The sequence below is a fragment of the Belonocnema kinseyi genome, chromosome 9 (assembly GCF_010883055.1).
Source record: "Belonocnema kinseyi isolate 2016_QV_RU_SX_M_011 chromosome 9, B_treatae_v1, whole genome shotgun sequence".
Lineage (NCBI taxonomy): Eukaryota > Metazoa > Arthropoda > Insecta > Hymenoptera > Cynipidae > Belonocnema > Belonocnema kinseyi.
The window spans coordinates 5380913-5398331 of record NC_046665.1 but is presented as its reverse complement, the minus strand read 5'-3'; the positions used below and the strand labels follow the sequence as shown (position 1 = coordinate 5398331).

At 33.3% G+C, this 17419-nt stretch overlaps 1 protein-coding gene across 1 annotated transcript in view; it reads right to left on the bottom strand.

Annotated features, from left to right (window-relative positions):
• LOC117180394 overlaps positions 1-17419 on the bottom strand; it is a 49958-nt gene that overhangs the window by 10876 nt on the left and 21663 nt on the right. Inside the window, exon 2 of the mRNA XM_033372882.1 lies at positions 13872-13994. Within this exon, the coding sequence (XP_033228773.1) occupies positions 13872-13884 (13 nt within the window). The 5' untranslated portion in view covers positions 13885-13994. The remainder of the gene's footprint in view (positions 1-13871; positions 13995-17419) is intronic.

The following is a 17419-nucleotide window of genomic DNA, read 5'->3' as shown; positions in this document are numbered from 1 at the left end:
GAGTGTTTTCATTTTTAATGGAAATAAAAAGAAGAGTTAATTAATCAAATTTTTAAAATTGTTACTGGCAACCATTTTTCTGAAACTGAAATAAAAATTCTTTTAACTGATATGATTTTTCTCTATTTTCCTAAACCTTTCCTTGCATACGGATGTATATGAGATTAGAATGACAGCTCAGGTAAGATAAGATAGTATCTTGCGATGGGGTTTCGGGAGCAGCAGGTTGTAAAGGCTTTTAGTTGTTCAAATTGAAAAGTGTTTGTGTGAGTAAACAAACAATAAAGTAGATCCTCTTTTTTCTATCTTTAAGTTATTTTTGTGAGACATTGAGTGTTGAAGACAAATAAAAATCGAGAGTGTGGAACCGAAAAAAGCGTATAAAGATTCCACACCGGCCGCGCTTACAAGCTGATAAGTTTTTAGAAAATACTTTTTGAACGATGTGATTTTACTATAAATGATGAACTATAATGAGTTATATATCAGTATAAAAAATGGACCCTCGTTGGCAACATCCTTTTACTGCTATGGTTTGCGGGCCAAGTGGTTGCGGAAAATCCTGTTTTGTCAAAAAATTCTTGAACTATATCGATGTCATGTGTGACACACATTTTAAACGCATTCTTTTTTACTATTCAGACTGGCAGTCAGGTTATTCTGATTACGGTGAAAATATAGAATTTCGAGAAGGCTTACACCAACCGACTGATTGTTTTAGCGATAATAATCGTCCTAAGCTTATAATTATCGATGATCTTATGCGTGAACCTTCAAACAATACAATTGTAGATCTTTTCACTAATATAATATAATAAGTCATTTCTACACTCACATTCTAGCGAATGTTTAAAAACTGAACTAGATCTTTTTTCTCTTCCACCCACTCAAACATCTATTGAGAGCTCGCAGTGGGTCCATTACAAACCCCGTTTCACCGCTGACCAAAGATTCGCCGATACAGTTTATCATTCCAGGCCACGGCGAAGAATACATAGATCTCGCTCATATAATGCTCAGTATATGCGTCAAGTTAGAAACACCGGTAGAAACTTTTGCAAATTCAGCCGATCTAAAAAGTGTGACTGTGATAAACAACCTACTTCATTCGATGTTCAATCAGGTGGACGTATATTTCAATCAAAAACTCGTTTCTCCGCCAAATAACATATGCGCGTACACAGCCTATCTGGAAAAATAGCTTAATTATGGCCCAGCTGCAAAAAAGAGCCATCTCACATCAGCTCTCTGGTGTGTAGATACTGCAGGAAAAATAGAAGATATAGCCACCAAAGATACAGGCATCGTCATCCGACGAGAATATTTTGGTACAGACAAAACAACAGATCTAATCGGACATCTCCATTGCGACATTTTTAATCAAAATAAATTCCTTCTCAACGTAGCCGACATGCGTCTTCGAATCGTAGGTACGAAAGATGCTTTTTATCTTTTGGGCCCCGTCAGGACAAGCAGCTTACAGATTTTGAAAGCATCGCTTTTTGTTTGTCGTTCAAAAATAAGCCCGGAATTTTATTAGCACACGCGAAAGTTCTAGTACAAGGAACAGCAAAATACCCGATAACAAGAGTAAAGGTTAAAGCGCTCACTTTACATGGCGGTATTCATGGTGAAACTCTTGATGATGTTATTCTCGGTCAGTTGCCCAAAAGAATAATCATTGGTTTCATCAAGAATAGAGCCTTTAACGGAAATAGAGAACTTAATCCGTTTAATTTTAAAAATTACAAGATCAATTTCTTATCTATTCACATCGATGGCACACAAATAGCCTCGAAACCTCTGCAGCCAGATTTATCAAAAAATATACCACTCGCCAACACAGTAAACTAAATCGTATATGCAGAAAATGAGAATGTTTTGGAAATTGACGCGTCGAGACAAGATTTTGATGATTTTGGAGGGTAATAAATCATTTTCACCGTTGCCCTAATTTCTCGGAATTTTACATTTTTCCCATCCTAATGTGCACATGTGTTTACTTAGGATAAGTTTAGACAGGAAATGAGTACCTTTTTACACAATCGTTGTTCTCTCCTTTAGACAGAAAAAAGTTGTTCTCCAATTTTATTTAAGGACATCTAATATGTATATAAAAAAAGAAACTACGAAAATCTCAGATTGTACGTAAATTCACAGCTCACAACAATGGGTTTCAACAGTACTAAAATGATGTTTCTTCACTAGAATTTTCGGTATGTTTAATAGGCTGCCAGACAACTTTGGCATCACTGAGAAGCTGCCAGTCAAAATTTCGGTTAGTGCTTGGCATTCAAACAATCATTTCCAATGGGTTTCAAGAGTACTGAAATGACGTTTCTTTTCTCGAATTTTTGGCATGTTTGACAGACTGCCAGTCACCTTTGGCACCACTCAGGAGCTGCCACTCAAACTTCTTGGTAGTTGTTTGCACCTAAAAAATCATGCCCCATGGGTTTCAAGAGTAATAAAATGACCTTTCTTCTCTCGAATTTTTGTCATGTTTGACAGCCTACCAGACAGTACTAAAATGACGTTTCTTCTCTCAAATTTTTGGCATATTTGAACGCCTGCCAGTCAACTTTGGTACCACTCAGGAGCTGCCGCTCAAACTTCTTGGTAGTTGTTTGCACCTAAAAAATCATCCCCAGTGGGTTTCAAGAGTACTAAAATGACGTTTTTTTACTCGAATTTTTGAAATTTTTGACAGCCTGAAGTCAACTTTGGCACCACTCAGGAGCTGCCAGTCAAACTTATTGTTAGTTCTTAGCATCCAAACAATCATTACCCGTGGGTTTGAAGAGTACTAAAATGACGTTTTTTCACTCGAATTCTCGTCCAGTTTAACGATAAATTGTTGCAAAATGCACAAACGTCTGTTAGCCAGTCAACGAATTTCGAACTGTTGACTATGAAAAACAAAAGAATCTGAAATTTTAGTGAGTTCAAAAATGACGTCCATGGAATTGTCACGAGCTCCCGGACATTTGGAAGACTAATAATATCTATATTTTCATAATATACTATATGTCCACATTGAAAAAGTACAGGGGGGAGGGGGTTGTTTGTCAAAATTCCACGACTGTCCACGAGGGGGTCAAAAGTTGGTGAAGAATTGTCAACGTGGTATATTGTATATGGTAAGTTGTCCTCAGGACGTCCTCAGGACTTCCTCAGGATGTTACCAAGTATGTCCTGAGGACAAATTACGGACGTGCTCTGAATATTATAAAGGATCACGGTGTGCCTAAACGAACTTTAAATGGCAGTGACAAGATTATTGTATTGGTTTTGTGTAAAATCTGACAAGGTCGGTTTTTATCAAAACTCCACGTTTTGAGACTCACGGAGTCAGAAAAAACTATTTTTATGAAGGTTTCTGTCTGTTCCTTTGTCTGTAGTCTGTAGTATTGTGTGCTTCTGCAAACTTTTTCAGACCCCAAAAAGAAAGAACGAGTTCGTTAACCAACGATTTTGTATAAAAATTCAAAGACTGAGGATGTTTTCAAAATTTTCGAAACCATGTTTTTTCCAGATTTGGAAATTCTATTTATGGTTGTCCATAGTAATTTGAAACACGAACAATTTATTTATATGACTTTTTTCAATAAAATCAAAATTGTCAGAGTTATAGCATTTTCAAAATTCTAAAAAACGTACCAAAATTAATATTTTAAGTACAATGCGTACAATGCTATCATAACAATTTTTGAGAATTCTATGTATGGTTTTCCGTAGTTCTTAGAAACACGAACAATTTATCTCAACGACTTTTTTCGGTAAAAGAAAATTTATTAAGGTTATAGCATTTTCAAACCACCAAAAAACAAACGATAATCAACATTTTGCGCCAAGCCACGCACGATATGAAAATAGTCGGTAGAAAAAAATGTTGCTTTTTTAAAGCCCTAAAATAATATTCTGTTTCGACATCGAATTTCATACTCTTAATGACTCACATTATACTCACAATGTCGTAGGACATATAAAGACGTTTTTAGGACGTCCTTTTGATGTCCTGATGCCCACAGGGAGGTCTTTCACTTTTTAGCATGAAAAAATAATCATGTCTCTTATAGGTCTTTTTGGGGGCGTCTTTAGGACTAGCCCTGCGGACATCTTTGGGAAAACTTTAGGCCAGATATAGAACGTCTTTAGGACGTCCTAAAGTTGACTATATGATGACCCTGGGATTTTCATAGTTTTATGCCCACTAGGCAAAGTCCAAGAATGTCCCAGGACATTTAAGGACGTCCTAAGGACGTCTTTAAGATGTTCCGGTGCCCACTGGGATGTTTTTGCGATAAAAATTTAACAGTTCTGAATCAGTGCTATCTAAACTTTCGCCGAAGTAGGATACCATTTTCTTAGATGCTGCCATTGAATATTGGATGCAGATGTCGCAACTTTTACTTCTAATAAATTTAAGTGCTTAATCAAAGCATTCGTTGAAAATTGCAGTAGCTGCTCTTTGGCCGTCTGATTTTATTTCTTTTCGAAAAACGGCGCGTAGGGCACAAGGATGATCAATCAAGTCTAAATATCTTAAGTCATATGGAGTGGCGAATACTTTTTTCTCAACATTATCGTTTATGATATCTTTTTCCTTAAAATGATCAGAGATCGATAATCCTTAAGCATAGATATCTTGTGCACATACGTGTTTCCATCTGCCTCCAGCCTAAGAAACACATTTGCAAGACACTTCTATTACATTTCTTTCGGAATCAAGCTGTGAAAAAAAATTTTGGATTTATTCAGCATACAATGTTATTGAATTTAAATTGAATTAAATCAATCTCAGAAAAAACGTTAATTCATTTTGAAGTCGACCTTTCTAGCACTTTATTCTAGTTTCTTTATAGAAGCAAAAAAACTAACAAATTAAAAAAAAATTGTTTAAACAAATTAGAGGTTGTTGAAAATAATTAATATTTTATCACTTTAACGATTCGTGAATAACCGAATATGAATTTATGTCACTTAACGATAATACAGTAATATTTTTGCAAAACAAATAATTTTTGAATAAAATTTATTTAAATGAGTTAAATTTGTTTAAGAATTAAACTTTAACTAAGCAATGGTGGTCAATGTTTTACTGAAGAAATAGTAATAATTATTAATTTGAGAAAATAAGAAAAAATTATTTAAACAAATTCAATTTGTTTAAATAATTGGAAATTAATAAATCAATGTTAATATATATTTTACTACACTAATGGTAATAATTTTTAGGAAAAGACGAAATTTCGAAAGAAAAATTATTTAAACAAATTCAATTTGTTTAAATAATTGAAAATTAATTAATCAATGTTGAAAATATTCCTTATTTGCTCTATTCCTTATTGCTCTATATAATCTAGGATTACTGTGGCACATTTTGATTTTTAAGTTCATAAAGTTAGAGTAAATGTTTACTGAAACCTTAAAAATGTATAATATCTATTGTATCGTAAATTTACAAAATATCAATACTTATCAAAAGAAAAATTTTAAGCAATCCTACATGTCATTATTTATTTGAATTTTTCACAGTGAGTCCTGTATCTCATTTATAATTTATTAATATTTTTAACATATAGAAAAATGATAGGAAATTTATAATTATACAGTTTTCTAATACTTCTCTTCTTATTACAATATATTTGTTATTTAATAAACACCTGTAATTTAACGTCGTATGGGGGAGAACTAACAAACGGTTGTCTGATAACGCTGCACTGAATTTGGCTTATTCCTTTAATTTTCAGCTCCTGCATCCTTACCACATGAATTACTACTAATCTTTTTCCCATATTCAGTGTTTCAGGGTGAAAATCTATTAAATGGCTTATAGCATGAAATCCTGTTCTAATTATAATATTCATCATCAATCCGCTTGTTAACATTCGAAGGGAAATTTATATGGTTATGTGCATAACCAACAATGAAGCTAGAACGCTTTTAGCTGGAATGAAAGACAATTTTTTCACTGAATCTTTTTGCAAGAAAGTTTCATCTATTATATAATTTTCTTTTGAAAATTGTTACATACGTTTTCAAAGAAATTATCTTATTATTTAATATATTTGGAAGCAATGCACGCGTGCTAACTTGTGTAAACGTCAAATTTATATCCACTGGCAATTGCAAGCTTTGGCCGCCGCGGGCGCTGCCTGTCATATGCGGTTAATATCAAGGCCAGGTCCGTACCCAATAGCGTCAAACGGACACCGGTTTTGAATTCAGCGACCACTTAAGCCTAAATGTACCCTGATTTAGTTAGTTAGCGATGAATGTTGTAGGTTTAAGTCTGGGCTGACCTTAATACTGACCATACAGCAACAAAAGGACACCGGATTCGAATTCATCGACTACTGAAAGCTAAAGGTTCCCTCATTTAGTAAGTTAGCAATGAATTTAGTAGGTTTGACCTGAAACTGACCTTGATACTGACCTGCTGGTTTCAAACGGAGACCGTATTCAAATTCATCGATTACTTAAGCCTAAAGGTTTCCTGACTTAGTAAGTTAGCAATGAATTTTGTAGGTTTTACCTGAAACTGACCTTAATACTGACCTGCCGGTGTCAAACGGATACCGGATTCGAATCCAGCGACCCCTTAAACCTAAAGGTACCTTAATGTAGTTAGTGAGTGACGCATTTTGTAGGTTTGACCTTAAACTGACCTGGATACTGACCTGATAGCGTCAAACGGACACCGGTTTTGAATTCAGCGACCACTTAAGCCTAAAGGTACCCTAATTTAGTAAGTTACCGTTAATTGTTGTAGGTTTAAGTTCAGACAGACCTTAATACTGACCCAATGGCAATAAATGGACACCGCACTCGAATTCAGCGATCACGTAAACCTAAAGATTCCCTGATTTAGTAAGTAAGCCATGCATTTTGTAGGTTTGACCTAAAACTGACCTTGATACTGACCTGCCGCTATCAAACGAACATTATATTCGAATTCAGCGATTACTTAAACCTAATGGTACCCTGATTTAGTTGTTTAGCGAGAAATTTTGTAGGTTTGACCTTGAACTGACCTTGATACTGACCTGTCGGTGTCAAACGGACAATATTCGAATTCAGCGACCATTGAAACCTGAAGGTTCCCTGATTTAGTTATTCAGAAATGAATTTTGTAGAATTGACATTTAAATGGCCTTGATGCTGACCTGCTGGCGTCAAACGGACACCGAATTCGGATACAGCGACCTCAATAACATAAGGCACACCTAGTCCCTCTCATGTTGCAGGCATAGGCGGTTTATGGTCCTGTGTTTTTTTAGTAAAAAAATTGACAAAATGGAAATTTCAAAAATCTGAAAGTTGGGTTGGGTTGTGCTGGGCGTGCAAAACAATTCTAGCCTACACACCTGTTTGCTCAGGTGTATATGTTTTAATGAAATACTAGTTTCCACGTCATCAGAATAATTTTTGAAATAAAAAGATTTTCAAATTGTGAATTTCAAAAATCTAAAAGTTGTGTTGCGTTGTGCCAATCCTGCAAAACAATTATTATTCTAGACAGTTTTTACGCAGGTCTATAATATGTCATGAGATACTAGATCCTTCTTTATCAGAATAATTTTTGAAATAATAAAAGTTTCAAAATGCATATTTCAAAAAACTGAAAGTTGTGCTTGGTTGTGATAGGCGTGGAAAACAATTATTGTCCTACGCACTTTTTACTCAGGTCTATATTTTAAATGAAATACTAGTTCCTTCTACATAAGAATAATTTTTGAAATAAAAAAACTTTGAAAATGCGAATTCCGAAAATCTGAAAGATGGGGTTGGGTTTCGCTAGGCGTGAAAAACAATTATTGCCTACAAACTTGTTACTCAGGTCTATATTTTTTGACGAAATACTAGTTTCTTTTTTCCCCCTAAGAATTTTTTCAAACAATTTTTTTTTCAAAATATGAATTTTGACAATCTAAAAGTTGTGTTGTGTTGTGCCAAGCGTGAAAAACAATTATTGTCCTAAAAAATTTTTACTCAGGTCTATATTTTTCAATTAAATGCTGGATTCTTCTTCATCAGAATAATTGTTGAAATCAAAAAATTTACAAAATGCGAATTTCGAAACTCTGAAAGTTGTGTTGGGTTGTGCTAGGCATTCAAAACAATTATTTTCATACACAAGTTTTAATCAGACCCACATTTTTTAATAAAATACTAGTTTCTTATTCATCAGAATAATTTTCTAAATCAAAAAGTTTTTAAAATGCGAATTTCGGAAATTTCAAAATTGGGTTAGGTCGTGTTAAGCGTTTAAAACAATTATTTTTTCTCGTACTTTTTTCTCTGATCTATATTTTTTGACGAAATACTAGTTTCTTTTTTCCTCCTTAGAATTTTTTAAAACAAATTTTTTGTCAAAATGTGAATTTCGCAAATCTAAAAGTTGTGTTGTGCTGTGCTAGGCGCTTGAAAAAATTATTGTTCTTCACACTTTTTACTCAGGTCTATATTTTAGAATAAAATACCTGTTTCTTCTTCATCCGAATAATTTTTGAAATATAAATATTAGCAAAATGCGAATTTCAAAAGTATGAAAGTTGGGTTGAGATGTGCTAGGCGTGCGAAATAATTCTTGTCCTACACACCTTTTACTCAGGTCAGTATATTTAAATGAAATACTAGTTTATTTTTCATCAGAATAATTTTTGAAATGAAAAAATTTTCAAAATGCGAATTTCGAGAATCTGAAAGCTTGGTTGGATTGCCCTACGCGTGCCGAACAATTATTGCCCTACTTACTTTTCACTCACGTTTATAATTTAAAAAAAAAACTAGTTTCGTCTCCAACAAAATAATTTTTCTAATCAAAAAATTTTCAAAATTTAAATTTCGAAGCAATTACTTTCTTATACACTTTTCACTCTGGTCTCTATTTTTCGATGAAACACTAGTTTCTTTTTTCCTCTGCAGAAATTTTGAAATCAAAAAATTTTCAACATGCGAATTTCATAAATCTGAAAGTTGCTTTGGGTTTTCCTAGGTGTGCAAAGCAATTATTTGTGTATACACATTTTACTCATGTCTATATGTTTCAATGAAATACTAGTTTTTTTGTCATGAGAATAATTTTTGAAATAAAAAGATTTTCATTATGCGAATTTCAAAAATATGAAATTTAGGTTGGGTTGTGCTAGGCGTGTAAAAAAATGAGTTCCCTACACTCTTTTGATTCAAGTCTATAAGTTTTTAAGAAATACTAGTTTCTTCTACATCAGTATAATTCTTTTAATCAAAAAGTTTTCAAAATTCGAATTTTTAACATCTCAAAATTGGGTTGGGTTCTGCTGGCGTCCAAAACAATTGTTGCCCTACTCATTTTTCACGCAGATCTGAATTTTTTTATGAAATACTAGTTTTTTCTTCATCAGAATAATTTTTGAAATAAAAAAAATTTCAAAATGCGAATTTGGAAAATCTGAATGTTGTGCTTGGTTCCGATGAGAGTAAAAAACAATAATTGTTCCTCACACTATTTACTTAGGTCTATATTTTTTGAAGAAATACTTGTTTCTTTTCCATCAGAATAATTTTTGAAATAAAAAATTTATCAAAATTCCATTTTCGAAATTCTGAAATTAGTACTAGGCTGTGATATGCGTGAAAAAGAATTATTAACTCCCACACTTTTACTCAGCTCTATAGTTTTTTAAGAAATACTAGTTTCTTCTACAACAGAATAGTTTTTACATTCTCATCATTTATGATTGAGAAAGTATTAGAATTGTCGGAAGTTTGACATCACACTTTTTCAACGGATCTCCACGTTTCGAGACCCCCTGAATCCGAAAATCAGGTTTTCACGATGGCGTCTGTCTGTCTGTCTGTCCGTCCGTCCGTCCGTAAACACGATATCTTTCGAAAAAATGAACGAATCAAATTCATCTTTGGCACACTTTTTTTAGGTCCTAAAAGAATGGACGAGTTCGTGAACCAGCCATTTTTTATTAAAATTCAAAAAGTGAACGCATTTTTGAATATTTTTGAGACAACTTTTTTCTGAATTTGAAAATTCTATGTACGGATATTTATAGTATTAAAAGGAATAAACAATTTATCCTTATGACTTTTTTCGGTAAAAAGAAAATTTTCAGAGTTATAGCGTTTTCAAAATTTTTTCAATCAAACGTAAATTAAAATTTGAAGCCGAAAAACGCACGATATGAAAAAAAGTCAACGAAAGAAAAACATTTCTTTTTGTAAGCTCTATAAGATTATCATAACCAATTTTTGGATTTTTTTCAAAAATCGAAAATTCAAATTTTGATTGCACAAAAAATAATGGAAAATAAAATAACTTTCGAAAAAATAAACGAATCAAATTCATCTTTGGCAAACTTTTTTAGGTCCTAAAAGAAAGGACGAGTTCGTGAACCAGCCATTTTTTATGAAAATTCAAAAAGTGAGCGCATTTTGAAAATTTTTGAGACAACTTTTTTCTGAATTTGAAAATTCTATGTACAGATATTTATAGCATTAAAATGAACAAACAATTTATCCTAATGACTTTTTTCGATAAAAAGAAAATTCTCAGAGTTATAGCGTTTTCAAAATTTTTTTAAGTAACCGAAAATCAAAATTTGAAGCCGAAAAACGCACGATATGAAAAAAGTCGAGAGAAGAAAAACATTTCGTTTTGTAAGCCCTACAAGATTATCATAACCAATTTTTGGATTTTCTTCAAAAATCGAAAACTCAAATTTTGATTGCACAAAAAATAATGGAAAATAAAAAAAATCCATTTTGTGGACAGACTGTGTAGGACACGAAAAAAGATGAATTATCAAAAGTGGTTATCCCAAAAAAGATCTAGAATTTCGTTAAAAATCACTTCTTGATAGGACGCGTACTTTTTATTTTATTCGTGAAAAATAACGTTGGAAAAAAATAAAATAAAAAAAAATGTGTGGAAAAACGACGAAAGTTACGAGAAAAAAAATCCAACAAAAACCTGTTCACAAATGTCTGTCGGAAATCGCGAGCGAAAGTTTCGAGTTCTCAAAGACATTCGATCACTCGAAAGTTTCGAGTCCTCGAAGAAATACGAGTACTCGAAAGTTTCAAGTACTCGAGGACATTCAAGTAATCGAAAGTTTCGAATTCTCCAAGAAATCTGAGTACTCGAAAGTTTCAAGTACTCGAAGAAATGCGAGTACTCGAAATTTTCGAGTTATCTAAGATATTCGACAACTCGAAAGTTTCTAGTACTCGAAGACATTCGAGTACTCAAAAGTCTCGAGTTGCTCTAAAGTTTCAAACAGCTCGAAAGTTTCGGGGTCATAAAGGTCTTGAAATTAATAAGAATTTCTTCAAACCCGTGCGGAAAAAATGAGTTGGCCCCCGTCGCACAGTGCGGCGAATTAGAAAACTGGGGTTCAAAATTATCCAGAGCCGACAATTTTCATCCGATTCCATCTTTTTTTAAATTAAAGCTAATTAAATTCTGAAGAGATCTGTCGAGGGCGATTTTGCTAAAAAGCTTCTGTTTGTTTGTTATTCAAGTTGCAGTATGCCAAAAAAACCATAATTTTTCTTATTTAAGCTGCCTTTTCTATATCATTCATTGATTTTACCTCAAAAAAGTGAAAAATTATAGATTTACAATCGATTAACAAATCCTGATAACTTAGAGGAAGTATCGTGCAATCTTTTCAATTGTTATAAACAAACCTATGAACAAAACCGATTATTCCTGTACATTGAAGACTGGATGCTCTTTTCATCACGTTTTTCCCCACGAAATCGAGTCAAAATATTTACGATTGTTATAAACAATACTGATTAACAAATGCATTAAACGGTCACACTTTTATAGAAAAAAATGCATTTTTTGCATAATTATTAATTTTATCCCTAAATTAATATTCTGATGTAGGAAACTGAAGTTTGAAAATATTTTTCATTTTTATTAACAATTCTGATTAACAAATGCATTTAATAGACGCTTTCAAATAGGAAAAATCTCTTTCTTGATGAAATGTTGATTATATCGTAAAAAATGAAACTCCTACGAAATATACTGACATCCAACAACATTACCCAATGTCATAAACAATCATGATCAATCAATTCTAAAAATAATTCTTTCGTATAGAAGAAATCTGTTTTTTGGATGCAATAGTCAATGATTCCTTGAAATAAGGAACCGAATCGTATAACGTCTAGACTCAACACCTTTTTCGAATATTGTAAGCAATGAGGATGGACGAAATCATAAAGCCTAACCATTTTTGGACAAAAAATTCTGGTATTTAGCAGCGTTGCCCATTCTTATTTCAATCATCTGCAATCAGCACATCCTGAACTTGTGCATCTGAAATTGTTTATGTAGGGTTCAGTCATGATCAACAACTTGTGACCAAAAACTTCATTGGTTGCGATCCGACTGATTTTATGGGTGTTGAATTCCCTTATCCTCTTGAAAATATAGTTATTCGCCTCTTGGGACTCTTCTGTCAATTGGCCGATGGGTAATGGGGTATTTTCAATGACCTTAGCCACATGTATGAGGATCTTGTGGACTGTTACAGCTGACGTAAAGTTTTGCAGTTTGCTGACAATATTCTCCGAATTTGATAATGTGTATTCTCTTTCCTGATGCCATAGCTTTCAAAACAACGCCGATTTTCTCGATTAATACTTTATGAACCCCGGTAATACTTGAAGTCAATCCAGGATCTTCAAAGAATCGTCGAGCCGTCTTTCCATTATTAGATGTTCCACTCCCATGTTGTGGAACATCCACGATCAGGCCCATTTTCTCCCAAAATTCTTTTTGAATTCTCTTCTTCGCATCGCTCATTTTTTGTTTTTCATCGGCTGAATTCGCTGCCCATTTGCAAAATTCTATGCGATACGCAATGTGAAGGATACATTCCATGAAGCTTATCCAAGCATGTAGTATGGAGAGACCAAAAAAGAAGTTTTTGATCTTCACAGAGAAGAGTTTGATTTTTTCCAAATTGTTCATCATGGAGGGCTTTGCGGAGCATATATAACATGATGATGATGGTGTTTCAGTAAGCGCTTGGCAAACCTTTCCGTCAACAATAGACATTTTCATTTTATGCTTGATTTTGCAAGGATTTCTACTTCGACCAAATTAATTGATGTTGGTTTGAGTTTATCGATTTCTCCTTGAATCTGCTTTACTTCAGAGACGATAGTCTACTTCATTTTCCTTACGTAGCGGAATCGAATGATTTTACAAAGTCTTGATGACCCAGAATGTGCATTTTTCCAAATCGCTAAACATCTACCAGTTTCCGTGTCTATCATCTCCAATGCTAGCGGTACCATCGAAAAAATTAAGATGCTTGCATCAGATTTACTAGGATCAGTGAAAGACTGGTTATATAGATTATGTCCAGATGTCCTATTACGTCCATACTTTGAAGTTAAAGTCATTAAAAAATTAAGTCTGTCAATTAAATCTGGAGGTATGATTCCAGGTATTTCCATCACGCGAAATACTGTGTGATCCAGCAAGGCTTGCATGTTAATACTCACACCCTCTTCCGTTATGATAATTAGTGATGCGTTATCGAAAACAAATTATCGATATTTTAAATATCGATATATCGTAGATTAAATATCGAAAAAATCAATATATCGGATAAAAAATATCGATACTATCGATATTTTGATTTTAAACGAATAAATAATTATAATGAGTATAAAAACATTATTATTAAAACTGAAGTATTAAAGCAACCAAGTAGTTTAATATAATAATTTTTGTACGATCATTCTTCTCCTCAAACCTGCAGCAGAAAGTAAGTTTGTACAAAAACAAACATATCATTTTCTATAACCTTGTACTAAATATTTTGTTTAAACACTCAAGGACTTACATTTAATATGCATTGCTAAGTGTTGAATTATTATTTGTATACTTCTACAACACAACCTTCGGAATTTGTTGCTTTCGTTTTAAATTCCATATCTTCTGTTGATTTCTCCGAGTGTTGATTTGCCTAATTAAAGAAAATAAATTGGTTTTAATAGTTGCAAGGTAATAAATCTAAACAAGTAGAAATCTTGTTTTTCAATGAATGCCGTAACTATATTTTGAATAAGTCTCCTGAGTAAGACAGCAGTAACTGCGTGGAAGTAATTAATTTACAATGTAATTACTGTTTTCTTATGAAAAAAGAATATTGTGTGTAAGGGACTGTCCATAAGCTAAGTTAACAACTTCAGCTAATCTCCCCACCCCCACCCCAAAAAGTAACGTAACCCAATAACTGTATAAACACACAAGACAGAGAGATATGTATCACGAAAATAGGATAGTAATGGACAACATTCTTTCAAGTAAAATTAATTTAAATACCATATTGAGTGCAATAAGGAACACTTTAAGTTCGCAAGATTTTAAGTCGAAATATATACTGCATTTGGATGCGTTTGAGGTTAATTAAGTCCGTGCTCCCTGAGACTTCTATTACAGTGAAACTCTTTTATAGCGCCGATTTTTGAGCTGACGTTTAGTGTGAACTAAATCATTGTAGCCCGCTCCGCTTTTGTTTGTTCACGCCTGGCTGCTCGTCTGAGCGACCACCGAAGACCCCGCGGCCCCCGCGCAGTTCCTGTTAAACCTACCTACGGTGCGGCGTCAATTCTCGGAATGGCTATAGAAGGGAGGGCTATTAAAGTGTTTTACTGTACTTACAAATATTCGCATAATACAGATTTGGAAATATACAAAGATAAATAATTAATGAAAAATATAACGTCTACTTACGTTTACTTGTATTCAGTTTTTCTTTGTGTTTTCACTTACGATTGAACTAAAAGCGCATTCTGTCGAGTGAAAGATAGTGATGAGATATCGATATCGAAATTATGACAAAATATCGATATTGTCTTTGATATATCGGTTTATAAATATCGGACTCTGAATATCGATATTTTCGATATTTTGATATCGATATCCCATCACTAATGATAATATGAGATTCTGGGGGGTAGCTCTTTTTGGCATCTGCTAGGCTCCTGTAAGGTGGGTAGGTATCAACATTTTTAGCTTTCGCTTGTAGATGAATAACTTCATACTAGTTTTCACTCAATTTTGCGCCCTTAATCAGTGCCAATGCCTCAACAACAGTTTAGCGCGTAATTCCAGGTCCGTCCACTCAGCGCCGCCACCAAGGAAAATTCTAAAATTGAATACGCCATATTTTCTTGGTTTTTTTTGCTTATTTTATGCTAAAAGAAATTTTTTTGCTCTTTAAACTTCGGAGAAAAGGGTGGCGGCGCTAGCAGGACGTCCACGCAGGGCCACCACCTACGAAAACTCACTAAAAATGATTATAATGCGATAAAAAAGAAAAGCAGATTTTTTTATTTTTTTTACTCTATGATGATATATATTATGCTTCCCAAAAAACTACCCCTAAGTCTTACACCACTACCCCCTGTGATCAAAAATGTTTTCAAAATGGGAAAACTATCTTCAACAATGTAAACGTGATTTAGGGCTTCAAATTAGTTACATGGCATTTGAAAATTTCGCTCTCTTTATAATTTCCCCAAAACTACCCTGCCACGTGAACGTATGCAGCAGAACATTTATATGTGTGAAAAAAGCATAAAAAATAATCAACGTAGAAGAAACTGTTAGTTTATATATATATTTTTTTCTATTTTCGCTCTCCGATAATGTATAATACGTTACACAAAAACTACCCCTAAGTCAAACAAACCCTCCCCTCGTCATCAAAAACGTTTTAAAAGTTGGAAAACCACCTTGAAAAATGCAAAAATGATTTAGAACTCCAAATTGATTACATAGCACTTCAAAATTTGCATCTCTTCATAAGTTTACCGAAAAACTACCCTTCCACGTGAACCTATGCAGCGGAAGATATATGTATGGAAAAAGGGTAAAAATAATAGAACTTAGAAAACACTGTTATTCGATTTTTTTGCTCTTTTTTTGCTCTTCGATAATATAGAATACGTTAGCCAAAAATAACCGCTAAGTCATACATACCACCCCCTTGTCATCAAAAACGTTTTAAAAGTTGGAAAACCACCCTGAACAATGTAAAAATGATTTAGAACTCCAATTGATTACATCTTCCAACGGAAGATATTCTGTTGCATACGTTCACGTGGAAGGCTAGTTCAGGGAATATTATAATGTGAGGGTAATTGTCAAGTGGCAAGCAAAAAAATATCAACTAACAGTGTTTTCTTAGTTGTATTATTTTTAATGCTTTTTACACACACACACACACACGCACACGAGTATATATATAAATGTTCTGTTGCACGGTTCAAGTGGAAGGGTAAATTTGAGAATATTATAATGAGAGTTAAATTTGCAAGTTTCATTTGATCAATTTTGAGTCCTAAATCATTTTTATATTGTACAAGGTGGTTTTTTAACTTTTAAAACGTTTTTGATCACAAGGGGTGAGTATGTATGATTTAGGGGTAGTTTTTGGGGAAAGTATTATATATTATCGGAGAACGAAAAAAGAGAAAAAATATAGAAACTAACAGTTTCTTCTAAGTTGATTATTTTAATGTTTTTTCATACATATAAATGTTCTGCTGCATACGTTCACGTGGCAGGGTAGTTTTGGGGAAATTATAAAGAGCGCAAAATTTTCAAGTGTCATGTGATTATTTTGAAGCCCTATTACATGTTAACATTGTTGAAGGTATTTTTCCCATTTTGAAAACGTTTTTGATCACAGGGGTTAGTTGTGTAAGACTTAGGGGTAGTTTTTTGGGAAACGTAATATATGTCATCATAGAGCAAAACAAAAAAATAAAAAAAATCTCCACTTATCGTTTATCGCATTATAATCATTTTTAGTGAGTTTTCGTAGGTGGCGGCGCTGAATGGACGGACCTCGTAATTCCTCCTACTTCTGAATATGCTGGTTCGTCAGGCAATTCATCATCATGATTTGACAAAAGTTTACTCATGTCATAAGCGATTTTAGTTTTACCAGAAGATCGCAAAATACTCAGGAATGCACCATTCCGCATTCCTAACCATAAATTTTGTTATTTTATAAAAAAACATTTCCACTTTTGTTCAAATGTGGACATGAAATAAGATAACTTTACATCGATTGCTTTCAGATATTCGTCTTTGATATCTTAATTGGCTTTAATATAGATTAGAAGTTTGCCTTTATATTTGTCGCCACTTATGATCAGAAAATCACAAAGAACTTGCTGCAGGACTTTAAATTCATTCATTGTTAGAACAATGGATTTGATGGAAAATAAGGTTTTCGATTGAAACTTATGAAGGAATGATTTGAAACTTACAACTGATAAAACTTCATAGTACCACAAGAAGAACACGAAAACAAAGTATTCACAAATCTGCATTTTATAAGAAATAATCCTCACCATTTGGACTTCAGAGCCGTAA